This window comes from Notolepis coatsorum (assembly GCF_963971535.1).
Source record: "Notolepis coatsorum genome assembly, chromosome: 14".
Taxonomy (NCBI): Eukaryota; Metazoa; Chordata; class Actinopteri; order Aulopiformes; family Paralepididae; genus Notolepis; species Notolepis coatsorum.
This window is the reverse complement of record NC_140178.1, coordinates 108,084,963-108,108,112: the sequence shown is the minus strand read 5'-3', so window position 1 is coordinate 108,108,112 and position 23,150 is coordinate 108,084,963. Positions and strand designations below refer to the sequence as shown.

The window sequence follows — 23,150 nt, the reverse complement described above, 5'->3', positions numbered from 1 at the left end:
ATAATGAATGTCCATTCTCTGGTTACGCAGGAGGTAATTATACAACCTGAATCTTAGGGAATTATATCTATGGTACACTAGTAATATATAGCGGGAGATACTGGAAGGGTCCCCCCGGTTGTAAGCCAGCAGGGGTAGAGGATCTGTCGGTAGTAGAGAGTCTGGTCAACGATGACTAAGGAGACTCCAAGTACAGGAGACGGTGCAATAGTCTCTTGATCCACAGACGAATACAGCTGTTCTCCGTAGACTGTAGCTCCACAGTGAAGAAAGCTAGCCGGCCTCAGGCTCTCTGAGGCGCAGACTCGACTGGTCTCCTCACAGGGTAAATCCCACACGTGTAGGCGTCGGCGATTCTCCGCTCCATAAATCACAGGACCAAAACAAATATAATCCAGCCGCAAAGGGCTATGTAGTCGTCGGGTAGATTAATCCAGTGTACATGTCCACACGGTTCTCGTCTAGGTCTCCTCGGGTGAAAGCGCCATGAAAGCAGCCCAGCCTGGATAAGCACTCTAGCTGGTACGAGGAAGCGTTGGTGATGCTGGTCACTGTAGAACTTTAGCCGCACGATACACTATACACAAATAGACTATTACTGACTTAATAGAAATATGTCGCACTCGACGGTATAGCGCCAAACTCTGACAATTCAGTTATTAATTCGCACGCGGTCTCAATGCTCTATTTTGGGGCCAAACAGGCCATACTTCACCGCACGGAGTATCGTGGGTGAGGCTTCAACTTATTGGGTAACTCTACTTCTGTATTCACCTGCGCCATATTTATATGCACGGCGAACAATCTAGTGCCAACCTCATTTCTGTCTCGTATTCCTGGGCAAGGCCGGGCATGTACAGACATGTCGTGACGGTGGCTTTGAACCTGACTCTGGAGGCACGGCCCTGGCGCCTGTGGACCGCTGTCCAATAGGAGAATGAAATATTATGGTCTGCACTAGGCTAAAGGGATATTCCGTGTATATGTACAAGGAATATACAAGGGATATCAAACGATATACAAATACTATGCAATATATATCAATCAATAAATATATATATTCGGTTTAATCTGATCCTTTGTAACACCTGCCCTTCTCACTTTATACAAAACCCTGTTTGAACCCCTCATTAATTACTGTAACGTCATATGGTGCAACACATACCCCAGCCATCTCAAGAAACTAGAAAGCCTACAAAAGAGGGTACTACGAGTGCTGTCATGGTCCGGGTATAGAGCGCCCTCAAAGCCTCTGTTCCATCGCTTTGGTCTCCTGAGGCTCGCTGAATTTAACATTCATCAAAACGCATCAATTATGTATCAAGTTGTCAACAACATGAATCACAGACTGTCTGAGCTTGTCCCAGTCTGCCAACCACTGCACATCCACAACACAAGACATAAGCATCTTATATCTGGCAAGAGGAGAAGGCTCAATTGTGCTAGCCTAAGCATAGCATGCAGGGGTCCACAGATCTGGAACAAGCTTGACGAAAATCTAAAAATGACTAATACCTTTAAAACCTTTAAAAAATCACTGAAAGAGGAACTGCTAAAATCATATCTCTAATTAAAATGATAACTTAGGAATAAAATTGTCTGTATTATGTATCTCTGTTATATGTCAGTTAGTAGGTAGGTGTGTAAACCTACCCACGTTGTATTGTTTTGTTTTGTTTTGTTTTTTGTTATTGTTTTGTTGTTTATATTCTGTTTGTATCTGTGTTCAGGCTCCCTCCAAAAGCTTTAAATAGCTTCTTGGGAGACCTGGCACATGCACACAATTTGCGACAATGATATCACATGAGGATACTCACATGTAAATGTATCGTGTGTGACTGTGTGTGTGTGAATAAATTCATTCATTCATTCATTCATTCATTCATTCATTCATTCATTCATTCATTCATTCATTCATTCATAGATTTGATTTGATTTGATTTTATTAGGGATCCCCATTAGCTGGTGCGATAGCAACCAGCTAGTCTTCCTGGGGTCCACACACAAAAAAACACAAAAACAATCACCATTGCAAAAAAACAAAATTATTAAAAGTCAGTACACACAATGCATAATGAACCTACTGTAACAATTCTAAAATTACATTAGTGTAAAACAAAAACAAAAAACCACTTTACAGTGTTAAAAACAATTTAAAAACAATTTAAGATTCTTTTTAAAAGTGAACCTACTGTAAATGCAGCAGAGGTTCCGAGGCAGGCCATTCCACAGAGTTAATGCTCTAAAAATAAAAGATCTCCCCAGAGCGCTGGTTCTAGGACCTGGCAATTCAAGCTGCCCACTACTGGAACCTCTAGTGTAATGCTCGTGCACAGTATTACTAAAAACAATCTGATTATGTATAAAAACAGGAGTCTTACTGCTCATGACCAACTTGAACAGCACAAGTATATTAAAAGACAATCTATTTTCAACGTTAAGCCAAGAGAGGCGGGCATGCATACGGCTCACATTAGACCTTAGTGAGCAGCCCAGTACCAACCGTGCTGCCCTGTTCATAGATAGATAGATAGATAGATAGATAGATAGATAGATAGATAGATAGATAGATAGATAGATAGATAGATAGATAGATAGATAGATAGATAGATAGATAGATAGATAGATAGATAGATAGATAGATAGATAGATCGATAGATCGATAGATCGATAGATAGATAGATAGATAGATAGATGCGACAGTGGCTCCGCTGGTAGAGCAGTCTGGCAATCCGGAGGCTCCCGGCTCGATTCCCGCTTCTCCCGGGCAGCGTGTCGATGTGTCCTTGAGCAAGACACTTAACCCCTAATTGCTCCTGGTGAGCTGGTTGGCACCTTGCATGGTTGCCTCCGCCGTCGGTGTGTGAGTGAATGGGTAAAATGTGAGTAACAAAATTGTAAACCGCTTTGGATAAAAGCGCTATATAAAAAAGCAGCCATTTAAAAAAAAGCAGCCATTGCCATTTCAACACATGGTCAATTGGGATTTGTCTCGGTGCAAATGCTAATTTCATCATAAAGCAGTGGAAAGAACATACAGTATAAAAACATACAATATAAAAACATACAAGAATACATACAATGCAATCCCTGAAGTCGAAGTATTTCATTTTTCCATCATAAAAAAAAATGCTACAGTGCATAAAAGAGCTCAGTGCTCCATTTAAAGTGCATATTGCCTTAAAGTGCCTGTTGGCTAGTTCTCGGGATATGTGCTATTCTTAAAACGAGAATGTCCTACACCTGAGACTTTGGAGTCTTCTACCAGAGGGAAGGGGGTTAAAGAGGTAGTAAGCAGGGTGAGAGGGGTCACCGATCACCTCCCCTTTCCGCCTGATGTGTGTGGCATATATAGAGGCCACAGAAGGAAGATCACAGCCAATGATTGTTGACGCCGTGCGTACAGTTCTTTCTAGCTGTCTACTATCTATCACCTAAGTTGCCTACTGCAGCTTTAAGATTAAGAGATAATATGGGGGCTCTGAGTCACATCAAGCCTTTGGTGTCACGCTAGCTGAATTTAAGAATGAAAAAGTGGAAGTCGTGGCTGCCTCCTTCAACCAGCTCATGTCCTGCCGCTCCTCCTCACACAGCCCATGACTCACTGCTTCTGGTAGGAAGCAGTTGACTATATTCTTTCCATTGGCACCACTTCTGTTTGCACCTCCACACTGGCATGAGCTAAGACTTTTTTATCTGAGGCTTTTTATCCTATTCGACTGCTGCTCCTTAGGAAGGGAACAGCGGGGATTTAAGGAAGTGATACAAGCACTGACGACCTGGAAGTATCCAAACCGACATTATAGGTCAGAGAATGGGGGAAGCAACTCTGTGTAACACTTCTGATATTTAGTATCAGTTTGCCAACGGCATCTTTCTGTGGTTGTTGTGCCTCTGTGTAGAGGATGGTCTGAGATGGAGCAGAGCTCGTGCACAGAGGACCGTATCCACCATGCCTTGGAGCGCTGCCTGTACGGCCTGGGTCACCACTCCCCTAACAAAGAGCTGTGGAACGGTAGGTCACCCCTGTCTATAACCTCCTGCTGACTTACCTCACCTTGACATGATACATATCTACTGTATTATACCCGCTTCTTACAGACGTACTATCTTTTTAAGTACAAATCTTATGGTGAAACTAGTGAGGTAAGAAAATATTGATGCACTATACTGTTGATTCTCCAAAACACTGTATAGGTTTCTATCACAGTTTTTAAGAATGTGGCAGTAGTTAATTTCATGTTCATATTGCTGCATACACCTAAGCATACAATAATGCTGTTGACCACCAATTGCATCTCTTAGGGTCTCTATTGCATCCCAAGTAAAATGTATATGTTGCAACAATAAGAGTATATGTTGAAAGTCTAATTTCTAATTTCAGTTTTAATTTAAATTTAGATGGTGATGTGATTCCTTCAGTGTGAACGGCACAAATCACATGGAATCTGATCTTTTCAATTCTGATTTGGGCAACTTTCATAATGTGGTACTAAGTCAGATACAGGTAAAATAATTTTTTTTGCAATGCGACCTCAGTCTGAACAGTCATATCAGAATTCATGCGAATTTTACGTCACTCAGTCTAGATCAGCGGTTCCCCCAAACCTTTTTGGCCATGCACACCCCCCCGTCACCTCCCGACCTAGCTGACCCCCCCCCCCCCCCAATGCCCAACATAAAAAAGACAACACAGTCTATTCATAGACGCACTAAAGGCATCATGTTTTTAATCCAATAAGAACACATAAGTGCAGTAGGCCTATGACAAAAATAAAATACTTCACCACACGAAAGAACAAAATGAGAATTACATGCATAGACTCAGAAACAGATTGGCCAAAAAACTAAACGCATTTTCATGGATTTTCAAGTGCAGTGGCCTGCAGAAAGAGAGAGCGAGGGGGCAGAGAGAGGGAGTGGAAGGGAGAGAGAGAGAGCGCGAGAGAAAGGCATGATTAATCCCAATATAGGCCTGAGATTAATCATAATTGCAATTGCTTTGGCTTGGGTTTGTGTTGTTTTCTCTGTTATGTGGAGTCATGTTCTACCTGTGTTTAATTTTTTTTATTAATATATTAAAACCAGCACTAACCTGGTAGCAATAATAATATTGATGGTTAATTACTTACCCTCGTTTACCGGACAGCCCGGGCGGACCGTCATGCACTCGAGCGCACATCGCGGCACTTTGCCCTCGTCTCTCGGCTTAATGCTACAGATGGGCCTGCATCTGTGCACAAAGCTCTGCGAAGTTTGGTGATTTGGCAATTGAAGTCCTTCTCAACATCATGCAGTCTGGCGATATTTTGCCTTCACTGCTGTGAGCAGAGAATCCAGCCTCGCGGCTTGCATTGCCAGGTATGATGCTCCATCAGATGGTCGATCAGCTGTTGCTGCGGTTGTAGTGACAGTTGTGGGACAGGAGGGGAAACTTCAAATGGGTTGAATCCACGTCTGAGATGCATCCATAGGTGGGAAATATGTCCGTGGCTGCTCAGCGAGTTGGTTGAGGTCTTCTGTTGTTAGGCTTTTTACAGGTTCACCCACGACAACTTAGTTTCCCTCCAAGAACGCATGAAGTGTAGGGAAACACATGAGCATAATATACACTGCCACAATAATAGCACACCGGTCCCAGACGCGCGCCTATGGCATTTTGGCAGGCAGTAAAGTGCATTTTGGATACATCTTTTCTTAAATTATTATCATTATTAAAGCGTACGTTTTTTTATTTAAAAGTTTCGTAAATTTCATGATTTACACAGTGAAAATCCCCATTTGAAATAATGTATATTAGTTATATTTATTAGTAAAATAACACCATAGCACCGCCATTAGCCTTTTCATGTCACACACCCCCAAGAGGGCACTCGCGCACCACAGTTTGGGAACCGCTGCTCTAGATCGACATTCATCACAATTCTGTGGCGGGAGTCACTCTGTGAATACAGACATGGAAGACAGCTGTGGTGGAGGTGGTCAGTGGATACAGACATGGAAGACAGCTGTGGTGGAGGTGGTCAGTGGATACAGACATGGAGGACAGCTGTGATGGAGGTGGTCAGTGGATACAGACATGGAGGACAGCTGTGATGGAGGTGGTCAGTGGATACAGACATGGAAGACAGCTGTGATGGAGGTGGTCAGTGGATACAGACATGAAGACAGCTGTGATGGAGGTGGTCAGTGGATACAGACATGGAAGACAGCTGTGATGGAGGTGGTCAGTGGATACAGACATGGAAGACAGCTGTGATGGAGGTGGTCAGTGGATACAGACATGGAAGACAGCTGTGGTGGAGGTGGTCAGTGGATACAGACATGGAGGACAGCTGTGATGGAGGTGGTCAGTGGATACAGACATGGAGGACAGCTGTGGTGGAGGTGGTCAGTGGATACAGACATGGAAGACAGCTGTGATGGAGGTGGTCAGTGGATACAGACATGGAGGACAGCTGTGATGGAGGTGGTCAGTGGATACAGACATGGAAGACAGCTGTGATGGAGGTGGTCAGTGGATACAGACATGAAGACAGCTGTGATGGAGGTGGTCAGTGGATACAGACATGGAAGACAGCTGTGGTGGAGGTGGTCAGTGGATACAGACATGGAGGACAGCTGTGATGGAGGTGGTCAGTGGATACAGACATGGAGGACAGCTGTGATGGAGGTGGTCAGTGGATACAGACATGGAGGACAGCTGTGATGGAGGTGGTCAGTGGATACAGACATGGAAGACAGCTGTGGTGGAGGTGGTCAGTGGATACAGACATGGAGGACAGCTGTGATGGAGGTGGCCAGTGGATAAAGACATGGAGGACAGCTGTGGTGGAGGTGGTCAGTGGATACAGACATGGAAGACAGCTGTGATGGAGGTGGTCAGTGGATACAGACATGGAGGACAGCTGTGATGGAGGTGGTCAGTGGATACAGACATGGAGGACAGCTGTGATGGAGGTGGTCAGTGGATACAGACATGGAAGACAGCTGTGATGGAGGTGGTCAGTGGATACAGACATGAAGACAGCTGTGATGGAGGTGGTCAGTGGATACAGACATGAAGACAGCTGTGATGGAGGTGGTCAGTGGATACAGACATGGAAGACAGCTGTGATGGAGGTGGTCAGTGGATACAGACATGGAGGACAGCTGTGATGGAGGTGGTCAGTGGATACAGACATGGAGGACAGCTGTGATGGAGGTGGTCAGTGGATACAGACATGAAGACAGCTGTGATGGAAGTGGTCAGTGGATACAGACATGAAGACAGCTGTGATGGAGGTGGTCAGTGGATACAGACATAAAGACAGCTGTGATGGAGGTGGTCAGTGGATACAGACATGGAAGACAGCTGTGATGGAGGTGGTCAGTGGATACAGACATGGAAGACAGCTGTGATGGAGGTGGTCAGTGGATACAGACATGAAGACAGCTGTGATGGAGGTGGTCAGTGGATACAGACATGGAAGACAGCTGTGGTGGAGGTGGTCAGTGGATACAGACATGGAAGACAGCTGTGATGGAGGTGGTCAGTGGATACAGACATGAAGACAGCTGTGGTGGAGGTGGTCAGTGGATACAGACATGGAAGACAGCTGTGATGGAGGTGGTCAGTGGATACAGACATGAAGACAGCTGTGATGGAGGTGGTCAGTGGATACAGACATGGAAGACAGCTGTGATGGAGGTGGTCAGTGGATACAGACATGGAGGACAGCTGTGATGGAGGTGGTCAGTGGATACAGACATGAAGACAGCTGTGGTGGAGGTGGTCAGTGGATACAGACATGGAAGACAGCTGTGATGGAGGTGGTCAGTGGAGGGACAGGGAGGTGTTTACCTATTTGAGGTGATACTTCTGTACAAGCAAAACGTGAGGGGATGTATCATAACCGCTCTGTGTTTTATTAAAGCATATTGAAAGAAGAAAGGTCTCTCTTTCACCTCCTCCTCGCCCCCATTATCATCACATGCAGGAATCTGATCTTGGCCACATTTAAAAAAGAATGTGAACAGACAAACAAAAAATCAGATCTGAGCAATAAGTCAGAATGTAGCACTAAGGCTGTCAGTGTGAACGCAGCACTGAGGCTGTCAGTGTGAACGCAGCACTAAGACTGTCAGTGTGAACGCAGCACTAAAGCTGTCAGTGTGAACGCAGCACTAAGACTGTCAGTGTGAACGCAGCACTAAGGCTGTCAGTGTGAACGCAGCACTAAGGCTGTCAGTGTGAACGCAGCGCTAAGGCTGTCAGTGTGAACGCAGCGCTAAGGCTGTCAGTGTGAACGCAGCACTAAGGCTGTCAGTGTGAACGCAGCACTAAGACTGTCAGTGTGAACGCAGCACTAAGGCTGTCAGTGTGAACGCAGCACTAAGACTGTCAGTGTGAACGCAGCACTAAGACTGTCAGTGTGAACGCAGCACTAAGGCTGTCAGTGTGAACGCAGCACTAAGACTGTCAGTGTGAACGCAGCACTAAGGCTGTCAGTGTGAACGCAGCACTAAAGCTGTCAGTGTGAACGCAGCACTAAGGCTGTCAGTGTGAACGCAGCACTAAGGCTGTCAGTGTGAACGCAGCACTAAGACTGTCAGTGTGAACGCAGCACTACGGCTGTCAGTGTGAACGCAGCACTAAGGCTGTCAGTGTGAACGCAGCACTAAGGCTGTCAGTGTGAACGCAGCACTAAGGCTGTCAGTGTGAACGCAGCACTAAGGCTGTCAGTGTGAACGCAGCACTAAGGCTGTCAGTGTGAACGCAGCACTAAGACTGTCAGTGTGAACGCAGCACTAAGACTGTCAGTGTGAACGCAGCACTAAGGCTGTCAGTGTGAACGCAGCACTAAGACTGTCAGTGTGAACGCAGCACTAAGACTGTCAGTGTGAACGCAGCACTAAGACTGTCAGTGTGAACGCAGCACTAAGGCTGTCAGTGTGAACGCAGCACTGAGACCTGCAGTGTGAACGCAGCACTAAGGCTGTCAGTGTGAACGCAGCACTAAGGCTGTCAGTGTGAACGCAGCACTAAGGCTGTCAGTGTGAACGCAGCACTAAGACTGTCAGTGTGAACGCAGCACTAAGGCTGTCAGTGTGAACGCAGCACTAAGGCTGTCAGTGTGAACGCAGCACTAAGGCTGTCAGTGTGAACGCAGCACTAAGACTGTCAGTGTGAACGCAGCACTAAGGCTGTCAGTGTGAACGCAGCACTAAGACTGTCAGTGTGAACGCAGCACTAAGGCTGTCAGTGTGAACGCAGCACTAAGGCTGTCAGTGTGAACGCAGCACTAAGACTGTCAGTGTGAACGCAGCACTAAGGCTGTCAGTGTGAACGCAGCACTAAGACTCAGTGTGAACGCAACACTAAGGCTGTCAGTGTGAACGCAGCACTAAGGCTGTCAGTGTGAACGCAGCACTAAGGCTGTCAGTGTGAACGCAGCACTAAGACTGTCAGTGTGAACGCAGCACTAAGGCTGTCAGTGTGAACGCAGCACTAAGGCTGTCAGTGTGAACGCAGCACTAAGGCTGTCAGTGTGAACGCAGCACTAAGGCTGTCAGTGTGAACGCAGCACTAAGGCTGTCAGTGTGAACGCAGCACTAAGACTGTCAGTGTGAACGCAGCACTAAGGCTGTCAGTGTGAACGCAGCACTAAGACTGTCAGTGTGAACGCAGCACTAAGGCTGTCAGTGTGAACGCAGCACTAAGGCTGTCAGTGTGAACGCAGCACTAAGGCTGTCAGTGTGAACGCAGCACTAAGACTGTCAGTGTGAACGCAGCACTAAGACTGTCAGTGTGAACGCAGCACTAAGGCTGTCAGTGTGAACGCAGCACTAAGACTGTCAGTGTGAACGCAGCACTAAGACTGTCAGTGTGAACGCAGCACTAAAGCTGTCAGTGTGAACGCAGCACTAAAGCTGTCAGTGTGAACGCAGCACTAAGGCTGTCAGTGTGAACGCAGCACTAAGGCTGTCAGTGTGAACGCAGCACTAAGGCTGTCAGTGTGAACGCAGCACTAAGACTGTCAGTGTGAACGCAGCACTAAGACTGTCAGTGTGAACGCAGCACTAAGGCTGTCAGTGTGAACGCAGCACTAAGACTGTCAGTGTGAACGCAGCACTAAGGCTGTCAGTGTGAACGCAGCACTAAGGCTGTCAGTGTGAACGCAACACTAAGGCTGTCAGTGTGAACGCAGCACTAAGACTGTCAGTGTGAACGCAGCACTAAAGCTGTCAGTGTGAACGCAGCACTAAAGCTGTCAGTGTGAACGCAGCACTAAGACTGTCAGTGTGAACGCAGCACTAAAGCTGTCAGTGTGAACGCAGCACTAAGGCTGTCAGTGTGAACGCAGCACTAAGACTGTCAGTGTGAACGCAGCACTAAGGCTGTCAGTGTGAACGCAGCACTAAGGCTGTCAGTGTGAACGCAGCACTAAGACTGTCAGTGTGAACGCAGCACTAAGACTGTCAGTGTGAACGCAGCACTAAGGCTGTCAGTGTGAACGCAGCACTAAGGCTGTCAGTGTGAACGCAGCACTAAGGCTGTCAGTGTGAACGCAGCACTAAGGCTGTCAGTGTGAACGCAGCACTAAGGCTGTCAGTGTGAACGCAGCACTAAGGCTGTCAGTGTGAACGCAGCACTAAGACTGTCAGTGTGAACGCAGCACTAAGGCTGTCAGTGTGAACGCAGCACTAAGGCTGTCAGTGTGAACGCAACACTAAGGCTGTCAGTGTGAACGCAGCACTAAGGCTGTCAGTGTGAACGCAGCACTAAGGCTGTCAGTGTGAACGCAGCACTAAGGCTGTCAGTGTGAACGCAGCACTAAGGCTGTCAGTGTGAACGCAGCACTAAGACTGTCAGTGTGAACGCAGCACTAAGGCTGTCAGTGTGAACGCAGCACTAAGACTGTCAGTGTGAACGCCGCACTAAGACTCAGTGTGAACGCAGCACTAAGGCTGTCAGTGTGAACGCAGCACTAAGGCTGTCAGTGTGAACGCAGCACTAAGACTGTCAGTGTGAACGCAGCACTAAGGCTGTCAGTGTGAACGCAGCACTAAGACTGTCAGTGTGAACGCAGCACTAAGGCTGTCAGTGTGAACGCAGCACTAATACCTGCAGTGTGAACGCAGCACTAAAGCTGTCAGTGTGAACGCAGCACTAAGACTGTCAGTGTGAACGCAGCACTAAGGCTGTCAGTGTGAACGCAGCACTAAGGCTGTCAGTGTGAACGCAGCACTAAGGCTGTCAGTGTGAACGCAGCACGAAGGCTGTCAGTGTGAACGCAGCACTAAGGCTGTCAGTGTGAACGCAGCACTAATACCTGCAGTGTGAACGCAGCACTAAGACTGTCAGTGTGAACGCAGCACGAAGGCTGTCAGTGTGAACGCAGCACGAAGGCTGTCAGTGTGAACGCAGCACTAAGGCTGTCAGTGTGAACGCAGCACGAAGGCTGTCAGTGTGAACGCAGCACTAAGGCTGTCAGTGTGAACGCAGCACTAATACCTGCAGTGTGAACGCAACACTAAGACTGTCAGTGTGAACGCAGCACTAAGGCTGTCAGTGTGAACGCAACACTAAGACTGTCAGTGTGAACGCAGCACTAAGGCTGTCAGTGTGAACGCAGCACTAAGGCTGTCAGTGTGAACGCAGCACTAAGACTGTCAGTGTGAACGCAGCACTAAGGCTGTCAGTGTGAACGCAGCACTAAGACTGTCAGTGTGAACGCAGCACTAAGGCTGTCAGTGTGAACGCAGCACTAAGGCTGTCAGTGTGAACGCAGCACTAAGGCTGTCAGTGTGAACGCAGCACTAAGGCTGTCAGTGTGAACGCAGCACTAAGACTGTCAGTGTGAACGCAGCACTAAGACTGTCAGTGTGAACGCAACACTAAGACTGTCAGTGTGAACGCAGCACTAAGGCTGTCAGTGTGAACGCAGCACTAAGGCTGTCAGTGTGAACGCAGCACTAAGGCTGTCAGTGTGAACGCAACACTAAGGCTGTCAGTGTGAACGTAGCACTGAGACTGTCAGTGTGAACGCAGCACTAAGGCTGTCAGTGTGAACGCAGCACTAAGACTGTCAGTGTGAACGCAGCACGAAGGCTGTCAGTGTGAACGCAGCACTAAGACTGTCAGTGTGAACGCAGCACTGAGGCTGTCAGTGTGAACGCAGCACTAAGGCTGTCAGTGTGAACGCAGCACTAAGGCTGTCAGTGTGAACGCAGCACTAAGGCTGTCAGTGTGAACGCAGCACTAAGGCTGTCAGTGTGAACGCAGCACTAAGGCTGTCAGTGTGAACGCAGCACTAAGGCTGTCAGTGTGAACGCAGCACTAAGGCTGTCAGTGTGAACGCAGCACGAAGGCTGTCAGAGTGAACGCAGCACTAAGACTGTCAGTGTGAACGCAGCACTAAGACTGTCAGTGTGAACGCAGCACTAAGGCTGTCAGTGTGAACGCAGCACTAAGACTGTCAGTGTGAACGCAGCACTAAGGCTGTCAGTGTGAACGCAGCACTAAGGCTGTCAGTGTGAACGCAGCACTAAGGCTGTCAGTGTGAACGCAGCACTAAGACTGTCAGTGTGAACGCAGCACTAAGGCTGTCAGTGTGAACGCAGCACTAAGGCTGTCAGTGTGAACGCAGCGCTAAGGCTGTCAGTGTGAACGCAGCACTAAGGCTGTCAGTGTGAACGCAACACTAAGGCTGTCAGTGTGAACGCAGCACTAAGGCTGTCAGTGTGAACGCAGCGCTAAGGCTGTCAGTGTGAACGCAGCACTAAGGCTTTCAGTGTGAACGCAGCACTAAGGCTGTCAGTGTGAACGCAGCACTAAGACTGTCAGTGTGAACGCAGCACTAAGGCTGTCAGTGTGAACGCAGCACTAATACCTGCAGTGTGAACGCAGCACTAATACCTGCAGTGTGAACGCAACACTAAGACTGTCAGTATGAACGCAGCACTAAGGCTGTCAGTGTGAACGCAGCACCAAGACTGTCAGTGTGAACGCAGCACTAAGACTGTCAGTGTGAATGCAGCACTAAGGCTGTGAGTGTGAACGCAGCACTAAGGCTGTCAGTGTGAACGCAGCACTAAGGCTGTCAGTGTGAACGCAGCACTAAGGCTGTCAGTGTGAACGCAGCACTAAGGCTGTCAGTGTGAACGCAGCACTAAGACTGTCAGTGTGAACGCAGCACTAAGACTGTCAGTGTGAACGCAGCACTAAGACTGTCAGTGTGAACGCAGCACTAAGACTGTCAGTGTGAACGCAGCACTAAGACTGTCAGTGTGAACGCAGCACTAAGACTGTCAGTGTGAACGCAGCACTAATACCTGCAGTGTGAACGCAGCACTAAGGCTGTCAGTGTGAACGCAGCACTAAGACTGTCAGTGTGAACGCAGCACTAAGGCTGTCAGTGTGAACGCAGCACTAAGACTGTCAGTGTGAACGCAGCACTAAGGCTGTCAGTGTGAACGCAGCACTAAGGCTGTCAGTGTGAACGCCGCACTAAGACTGTCAGTGTGAACGCAGCACTAAGACTGTCAGTGTGAATGCAGCACTAAGGCTGTCAGTGTGAACGCAGCACTAAGGCTGTCAGTGTGAACGCAGCACTAAGGCTGTCAGTGTGAACGCAGCACTAAGGCTGTCAGTGTGAACGCCGCACTAAGGCTGTCAGTGTGAACGCAGCACTAAGGCTGTCAGTGTGAACGCAGCACTAAGACTGTCAGTGTGAACGCCGCACTAAGGCTGTCAGTGTGAACGCAGCACTAAGGCTGTCAGTGTGAACGCAGCACTAAGACTGTCAGTGTGAACGCAGCACTAATACCTGCAGTGTGAACGCAGCACTAAGACTGTCAGTGTGAACGCAGCACTAAGACTGTCAGTGTGAACGCAGCACTAAGGCTGTCAGTGTGAACGCAGCACTAAGGCTGTCAGTGTGAACGCAGCACTAAGGCTGTCAGTGTGAACGCAGCACTAATACCTGCAGTGTGAACGCAGCACTAAAGCTGTCAGTGTGAACGCAGCACTAAGACTGTCAGTGTGAACGCAGCACTAAGGCTGTCAGTGTGAACGCAGCACTAAGGCTGTCAGTGTGAACGCAGCACTAAGGCTGTCAGTGTGAACGCAGCACTAAGACTGTCAGTGTGAACGCAGCACTAAGACTGTCAGTGTGAACGCAGCACTAAGACTGTCAGTGTGAACGCAGCACTAAGGCTGTCAGTGTGAACGCAGCACTAAGACTGTCAGTGTGAACGCAGCACTAAGGCTGTCAGTGTGAACGCAGCACTAAGGCTGTCAGTGTGAACGCAGCACTAAGGCTGTCAGTGTGAACGCAGCACTAAGGCTGTCAGTGTGAACGCAGCACTAAGGCTGTCAGTGTGAACGCAGCACTAAGACTGTCAGTGTGAACGCAGCACTAAGACTGTCAGTGTGAACGCAGCACTAAGGCTGTCAGTGTGAACGCAGCACTAAGGCTGTCAGTGTGAACGCAGCACTAAGGCTGTCAGTGTGAACGCAGCACTAAGGCTGTCAGTGTGAACGCAGCACTAAGGCTGTCAGTGTGAACCCAGCACTAAGGCTGTCAGTGTGAACGCAGCACTAAGGCTGTCAGTGTGAACGCAGCACTAAGGCTGTCAGTGTGAACGCAGCACTAAGGCTGTCAGTGTGAACGCAGCACTAAGACTGTCAGTGTGAACGCAGCACTAAGGCTGTCAGTGTGAACGCAGCACTAAGGCTGTCAGTGTGAACGCAGCACTAAGGCTGTCAGTGTGAACGCCGCACTAAGACTGTCAGTGTGAACGCAGCACTAAGACTGTCAGTGTGAATGCAGCACTAAGGCTGTCAGTGTGAACGCAGCACTAAGGCTGTCAGTGTGAACGCAGCACTAAGACTGTCAGTGTGAACGCAACACTAAGACTGTCAGTGTGAACGCAGCACTGAGGCTGTCAGTGTGAACGCAGCACTAAGGCTGTCAGTGTGAACGCAGCACTAAGGCTGTCAGTGTGAACGCAGCACTAAGGCTGTCAGTGTGAACGCAGCACTAAGGCTGTCAGTGTGAACGCAGCACTAAGGCTGTCAGTGTGAACGCAGCACTAAGGCTGTCAGTGTGAACGCAGCACTAAGGCTGTCAGTGTGAACGCAGCACGAAGGCTGTCAGAGTGAACGCAGCACTAAGACTGTCAGTGTGAACGCAGCACTAAGACTGTCAGTGTGAACGCAGCACTAAGGCTGTCAGTGTGAACGCAGCACTAAGACTGTCAGTGTGAACGCAGCACTAAGGCTGTCAGTGTGAACGCAGCACTAAGGCTGTCAGTGTGAACGCAGCACTAAGGCTGTCAGTGTGAACGCAGCACTAAGACTGTCAGTGTGAACGCAGCACTAAGGCTGTCAGTGTGAACGCAGCACTAAGGCTGTCAGTGTGAACGCAGCGCTAAGGCTGTCAGTGTGAACGCAGCACTAAGGCTGTCAGTGTGAACGCAACACTAAGGCTGTCAGTGTGAACGCAGCACTAAGGCTGTCAGTGTGAACGCAGCGCTAAGGCTGTCAGTGTGAACGCAGCACTAAGGCTTTCAGTGTGAACGCAGCACTAAGGCTGTCAGTGTGAACGCAGCACTAAGACTGTCAGTGTGAACGCAGCACTAAGGCTGTCAGTGTGAACGCAGCACTAATACCTGCAGTGTGAACGCAGCACTAATACCTGCAGTGTGAACGCAACACTAAGACTGTCAGTATGAACGCAGCACTAAGGCTGTCAGTGTGAACGCAGCACCAAGACTGTCAGTGTGAACGCAGCACTAAGACTGTCAGTGTGAATGCAGCACTAAGGCTGTCAGTGTGAACGCAGCACTAAGGCTGTCAGTGTGAACGCAGCACTAAGGCTGTCAGTGTGAACGCAGCACTAAGGCTGTCAGTGTGAACGCAGCACTAAGGCTGTCAGTGTGAACGCAGCACTAAGACTGTCAGTGTGAACGCAGCACTAAGACTGTCAGTGTGAACGCAGCACTAAGACTGTCAGTGTGAACGCAGCACTAAGGCTGTCAGTGTGAACGCAGCACTAAGGCTGTCAGTGTGAACGCAGCACGAAGGCTGTCAGAGTGAACGCAGCACTAAGACTGTCAGTGTGAACGCAGCACTAAGACTGTCAGTGTGAACGCAGCACTAAGGCTGTCAGTGTGAACGCAGCACTAAGACTGTCAGTGTGAACGCAGCACTAAGGCTGTCAGTGTGAACGCAGCACTAAGGCTGTCAGTGTGAACGCAGCACTAAGGCTGTCAGTGTGAACGCAGCACTAAGACTGTCAGTGTGAACGCAGCACTAAGGCTGTCAGTGTGAACGCAGCACTAAGGCTGTCAGTGTGAACGCAGCGCTAAGGCTGTCAGTGTGAACGCAGCACTAAGGCTGTCAGTGTGAACGCAACACTAAGGCTGTCAGTGTGAACGCAGCACTAAGGCTGTCAGTGTGAACGCAGCGCTAAGGCTGTCAGTGTGAACGCAGCACTAAGGCTTTCAGTGTGAACGCAGCACTAAGGCTGTCAGTGTGAACGCAGCACTAAGACTGTCAGTGTGAACGCAGCACTAAGGCTGTCAGTGTGAACGCAGCACTAATACCTGCAGTGTGAACGCAGCACTAATACCTGCAGTGTGAACGCAACACTAAGACTGTCAGTATGAACGCAGCACTAAGGCTGTCAGTGTGAACGCAGCACCAAGACTGTCAGTGTGAACGCAGCACTAAGACTGTCAGTGTGAATGCAGCACTAAGGCTGTCAGTGTGAACGCAGCACTAAGGCTGTCAGTGTGAACGCAGCACTAAGGCTGTCAGTGTGAACGCAGCACTAAGGCTGTCAGTGTGAACGCAGCACTAAGGCTGTCAGTGTGAACGCAGCACTAAGACTGTCAGTGTGAACGCAGCACTAAGACTGTCAGTGTGAACGCAGCACTAAGACTGTCAGTGTGAACGCAGCACTAAGACTGTCAGTGTGAACGCAGCACTAAGACTGTCAGTGTGAACGCAGCACTAAGACTGTCAGTGTGAACGCAGCACTAATACCTGCAGTGTGAACGCAGCACTAAGGCTGTCAGTGTGAACGCAGCACTAAGACTGTCAGTGTGAACGCAGCACTAAGGCTGTCAGTGTGAACGCAGCACTAAGACTGTCAGTGTGAACGCAGCACTAAGGCTGTCAGTGTGAACGCAGCACTAAGGCTGTCAGTGTGAACGCCGCACTAAGACTGTCAGTGTGAACGCAGCACTAAGACTGTCAGTGTGAATGCAGCACTAAGGCTGTCAGTGTGAACGCAGCACTAAGGCTGTCAGTGTGAACGCAGCACTAAGGCTGTCAGTGTGAACGCAGCACTAAGGCTGTCAGTGTGAACGCCGCACTAAGGCTGTCAGTGTGAACGCAGCACTAAGGCTGTCAGTGTGAACGCAGCACTAAGACTGTCAGTGTGAACGCAGCACTAATACCTGCAGTGTGAACGCAGCACTAAGACTGTCAGTGTGAACGCAGCACTAAGACTGTCAGTGTGAACGCAGCACTAAGGCTGTCAGTGTGAACGCAGCACTAAGGCTGTCAGTGTGAACGCAGCACTAAGGCTGTCAGTGTGAACGCAGCACTAATACCTGCAGTGTGAACGCAGCACTAAAGCTGTCAGTGTGAACGCAGCACTAAGACTGTCAGTGTGAACGCAGCACTAAGGCTGTCAGTGTGAACGCAGCACTAAGGCTGTCAGTGTGAACGCAGCACTAAGGCTGTCAGTGTGAACGCAGCACTAAGACTGTCAGTGTGAACGCAGCACTAAGACTGTCAGTGTGAACGCAGCACTAAGACTGTCAGTGTGAACGCAGCACTAAGGCTGTCAGTGTGAACGCAGCACTAAGACTGTCAGTGTGAACGCAGCACTAAGGCTGTCAGTGTGAACGCAGCACTAAGGCTGTCAGTGTGAACGCAGCACTAAGGCTGTCAGTGTGAACGCAGCACTAAGGCTGTCAGTGTGAACGCAGCACTAAGGCTGTCAGTGTGAACGCAGCACTAAGACTGTCAGTGTGAACGCAGCACTAAGACTGTCAGTGTGAACGCAGCACTAAGGCTGTCAGTGTGAACGCAGCACTAAGGCTGTCAGTGTGAACGCAGCACTAAGGCTGTCAGTGTGAACGCAGCACTAAGGCTGTCAGTGTGAACGCAGCACTAAGGCTGTCAGTGTGAACCCAGCACTAAGGCTGTCAGTGTGAACGCAGCACTAAGGCTGTCAGTGTGAACGCAGCACTAAGGCTGTCAGTGTGAACGCAGCACTAAGGCTGTCAGTGTGAACGCAGCACTAAGACTGTCAGTGTGAACGCAGCACTAAGGCTGTCAGTGTGAACGCAGCACTAAGGCTGTCAGTGTGAACGCAGCACTAAGGCTGTCAGTGTGAACGCAGCACTAAGGCTGTCAGTGTGAACGCAGCACTAAGACTGTCAGTGTGAACGCAGCACTAAGGCTGTCAGTGTGAACGCAGCACTAAGACTGTCAGTGTGAACGCAGCACTAAAGCTGTCAGTGTGAACGCAACACTAAGACTGTCAGTGTGAACGTGGCACTAAGACTGTCAGTGTGAACGCAGCACTAAGGCTGTCAGTGTGAACGCAGCACTAAGACTGTCAGTGTGAACGCAGCACTAAGGCTGTCAGTGTGAACGCAGCACTAAAGCTGTCAGTGTGAACGTAGCACTAAGACTGTCAGTGTGAACGCAGCACTAAGGCTGTCAGTGTGAACGCAACACTAAGACTGTCAGTGTGAACGTGGCACTAAGGCTGTCAGTGTGAACGCAACACTAAGACTGTCAGTGTGAACGCAGCACTAAGGCTGTCAGTGTGAACGCAACACTAAGACTGTCAGTGTGAACGTGGCACTAAGACTGTCAGTGTGAACGTGGCACTAAGACTGTCAGTGTGAACGTGGCCTCAGTAACGTTGTACTCAGTCTCTAAATGGTTACATAACTCTTGGTTAACAAACTAAATGTTATACATGACTTAAGTTTGACCCTCATTGTGTCTTGTGACAAACATGTTAAAAGAGAATTGAAAGTGATGACACATGAGGAGGAGGGAGTGAGGAGAGAGGGAGTGAGGAGAGAGAGAGAGAGGACAGAGGGAGTGAGGAGAGAGGGAGTGAGGAGAGAGGGAGTGAGGAGAGAGGGAGTGAGGAGAGAGGGAGTGAGGACAGAGGGAGTGAGGAGAGAGGGAGTGAGGAGAGAGGGAGTGAGGACAGAGGGAGTGAGGAGAGAGGGAGTGAGGAGAGAGGGAGTGAGGACAGAGGGAGTGAGGACAGAGGGAGTGAGGACAGAGGGAGTGAGGAGAGAGGGAGTGAGGAGAGAGGGAGTGAGGACAGAGAGAGTGAGGAGAGAGGGAGTGAGGAGAGAGGGAGTGAGGAGAGAGAGAGAGAGGAGAGAGGGAGTGAGGAGAGAGGGAGTGAGGACAGAGGGAGTGAGGAGAGAGGGAGTGAGGAGAGAGAGAGAGAGGAGAGAGAGAGAGAGGACAGAGGGAGTGAGGAGAGAGGGAGTGAGGAGAGAGAGAGAGAGGACAGAGGGAGTGAGGACAGAGAGAGAGAGGAGAGAGAGAGAGAGGAGAGAGAGAGAGAGGAGAGAGGGAGTGAGGAGAGAGAGAGAGGACAGAGGGAGTGAGGAGAGAGGGAGTGAGGACAGAGGGAGTGAGGACAGAGGGAGTGAGGAGAGAGAGAGTGAGGAGAGAGGGAGTGAGGAGAGAGAGAGAGAGGAGAGAGGGAGTGAGGAGAGAGGGAGTGAGGAGAGAGGAGTGAAGACAGAGGGAGTGAGGAGAGAGAGAGAGAGGAGAGAGGGAGTGAGGAGAGAGGGAGTGAGGACAGAGGGAGTGAGGACAGAGGGGAGTGAGGAGAGAGAGGAGTGAGGAGAGAGGGAGTGAGGAGAGAGAGAGAGAGGAGAGAGGGAGTGAGGACAGAGGGAGTGAGGACAGAGGGAGTGAGGAGAGAGAGAGTGAGGAGAGAGGGAGTGAGGAGAGAGAGAGAGAGGAGAGAGGGAGTGAGGACAGAGAGAGTGAGGAGAGAGGGAGTGAGGACAGAGAGAGTGAGGAGAGAGAGAGAGAGGAGAGAGGGAGTGAGGAGAGAGAGAGTGAGGAGAGAGGGAGTGAGGAGAGAGGAGAGAGGAGAGAGAGAGAGAGGACAGAGGGAGTGTGAGGAGAGAGAGAGTGAGGACAGAGGGAGTGAGGAGAGAGAGAGAGAGGACAGAGGGAGTGAGGAGAGAGGGAGTGAGGAGAGAGAGAGTGAGGACAGAGGGAGTGAGGAGAGAGAGAGAGAGGAGAGAGAGAGTGAGGAGAGAGGGAGTGAGGAGAGAGAGAGTGAGGAGAGACGGAGTGAGGAGAGAGGGAGTGAGGACAGAGAGAGTGAGGAGAGAGAGAGAGAGGACAGAGGGAGTGAGGAGAGAGAGAGTGAGGACAGAGGGAGTGAGGAGAGAGGGAGTGAGGACAGAGAGAGTGAGGAGAGAGAGAGAGAGGACAGAGGGAGTGAGGAGAGAGAGAGAGGAGAGAGGGAGTGAGGACAGAGAGAGTGAGGAGAGAGAGAGAGAGGACAGAGGGAGTGAGGACAGAGAGAGTGAGGAGAGAGGGGAGTGAGGAGAGAGGGAGTGAGGAGAGAGAGAGTGAGGAGAGAGAGAGTGAGGAGAGAGAGAGAGAGGACAGAGGGAGTGAGGACAGAGGGAGTGAGGAGAGAGAGAGTGAGGACAGAGGGAGTGAGGAGAGAGAGAGAGAGGAGAGAGAGAGTGAGGAGAGAGGGAGTGAGGAGAGAGAGAGTGAGGAGAGAGAGAGTGAGGAGAGAGGGAGTGAGGAGAGAGGGAGTGAGGAGAGAGGGAGTGAGGAGAGAGAGAGTGAGGAGAGAGGGAGTGAGGAGAGAGAGGTGTGGAGAGAGAGAGAGAGGGAGAGAGAGAGAGGAGAGAGGGAGTGAGGAGAGAGAGTGAGGAGAGAGAGAGAGAGAGGGAGAGAGAGAGTGAGGAGAGAGAGAGAGAGGAGAGAGAGAGAGGAGAGAGGGAGTGAGGACAGAGAGAGAGAGGAAGAGAGAGAGAGGACAGAGAGAGAGAGGACAGAGAGAGAGAGGACAGAGGGAGTGAGGACAGAGGGAGTGAGGACAGAGGGAGTGAGGAGAGAGAGAGTGAGGACAGAGGGAGTGAGGAGAGAGAGAGAGAGGAGAGAGAGAGTGAGGAGAGAGGGAGTGAGGAGAGAGAGAGTGAGGAGAGACGGAGTGAGGACAGAGGAGTGAGGAGAGAGGGAGAGAGGACAGAGAGAGAGAGGACAGAGGGAGGTGAGGACAGAGAGAGAGAGGACAGAGAGAGAGAGGACAGAGGGAGTGAGGAGAGAGAGAGAGAGGACAGAGGGAGTGAGGAGAGAGGGGAGTGAGGAGAGAGAGAGTGAGGACAGAGGGAGTGAGGACAGAGAGAGTGAGGAGAGAGAGAGTGAGGGACAGAGGGAGTGAGGAGAGAGAGAGAGAGGACAGAGGGAGTGAGGAGAGAGAGAGAGAGGACAGAGGGAGTGAGGAGAGAGGGAGTGAGGAGAGAGAGAGTGAGGACAGAGGGAGTGAGGAGAGAGGGAGTGAGGAGAGAGAGAGAGAGGAGAGAGAGAGAGAGGAGAGAGGGAGTGAGGACAGAGAGAGTGAGGAGAGAGAGAGAGAGGAGAGAGAGAGTGAGGACAGAGGGAGTGAGGAGAGAGGGAGTGAGGAGAGAGGGAGTGAGGACAGAGAGAGAGAGGACAGAGGGAGTGAGGAGAGAGGGAGTGAGGAGAGAGGGAGAGAGGACAGAGAGAGAGAGGACAGAGGGAGAGAGGACAGAGAGAGTGAGGAGAGAGGGAGTGAGGACAGAGGGGAGTGAGGAGAGAGGGAGAGAGGACAGAGAGAGAGAGGAGAGAGGGAGTGAGGACAGAGAGAGAGAGGACAGAGGGAGTGAGGAGAGAGGGAGTGAGGAGAGAGGGAGAGAGGACAGAGAGAGAGAGGACAGAGGGAGAGAGGACAGAGAGAGTGAGGAGAGAGGGAGTGAGGACAGAGGGAGTGAGGAGAGAGGGAGAGAGGACAGAGAGAGAGAGGAGAGAGGGAGTGAGGACAGAGGGAGTGAGGACAGAGGGAGTGAGGACAGAGGGAGTGAGGAGAGAGAGAGTGAGGAGAGAGGGAGTGAGGAGAGAGGGAGTGAGGACAGAGAGAGAGGACAGAGGGAGTGAGGACAGAGGGAGTGAGGAGAGAGGGAGTGAGGACAGAGGGAGTGAGGACAGAGAGGGAGTGAGGACAGAGAGAGAGAGGACAGAGGGAGTGAGGACAGAGAGAGAGAGGACAGAGGGAGTGAGGACAGAGAGAGAGAGGACAGAGGGAGTGAGGAGAGAGAGAGAGAGGAGAGAGAGAGAGGAGAGAGGCAGTGAGGACAGAGGGAGTGAGGAGGACAGAGAGAGAGAGGACAGAGGGAGTGAGGAGAGAGAGAGAGAGGACAGAGGGAGTGAGGAGAGAGAGAGAGAGGACAGAGGGAGTGAGGAGAGAGAGAGAGAGGACAGAGGGAGTGAGGAGAGAGAGAGTGAGAGAGAGAGAGAGAGAGGACAGAGGGAGTGAGGACAGAGAGAGAGAGGACAGAGGGAGTGAGGAGAGAGGGAGAGAGAGGAGAGAGGGAGTGAGGACAGAGAGAGTGAGGAGAGAGAGAGAGAGGAGAGAGAGAGTGAGGACAGAGAGAGTGAGGAGAGAGAGAGAGAGGAGAGAGAGAGTGAGGACAGAGGGAGTGAGGAGAGAGAGAGAGAGGACAGAGGGAGTGAGGAGAGAGGGAGTGAGGAGAGAGGGAGAGAGGACAGAGAGAGTGAGGAGAGAGAGAGTGAGGAGAGAGAGTGAGGAGAGAGGGAGTGAGGACAGAGAGAGAGAGGACAGAGAGAGAGAGGACAGAGAGAGAGAGGACAGAGAGAGAGAGGGACAGAGGGAGAGAGGAGAGAGGGAGTGAGGACAGAGAGAGTGAGGACAGAGAGAGAGAGGACAGAGAGAGAGAGGACAGAGAGAGAGAGGACAGAGGGAGTGAGGACAGAGAGAGTGAGGAGAGAGAGAGTGAGGACAGAGGGGAAGTGAGGAGAGAGAGAGTGAGGACAGAGGGAGTGAGGAGAGAGAGAGTGAGGAGAGAGGGGAGTGAGGAGAGAGGGAGTGAGG

General features: G+C 50.4%; 1 protein-coding gene across 1 annotated transcript in view; it reads left to right on the top strand.

Annotated features, from left to right (window-relative positions):
- Positions 1–3,915: 3,915 nt before the first annotated feature.
- The window catches only part of LOC311240698 (phosphoinositide 3-kinase regulatory subunit 5-like), a gene marked incomplete at its 5' end in the record, with an annotated part of 91,754 nt that continues 72,519 nt past the window's right edge, over positions 3,916–23,150 (top strand). Inside the window, one exon of the mRNA XM_084329271.1 lies at positions 3,916–4,015. Within this exon, the coding sequence (XP_084185397.1) occupies positions 3,916–4,015 (100 nt within the window). The remainder of the gene's footprint in view (positions 4,016–23,150) is intronic.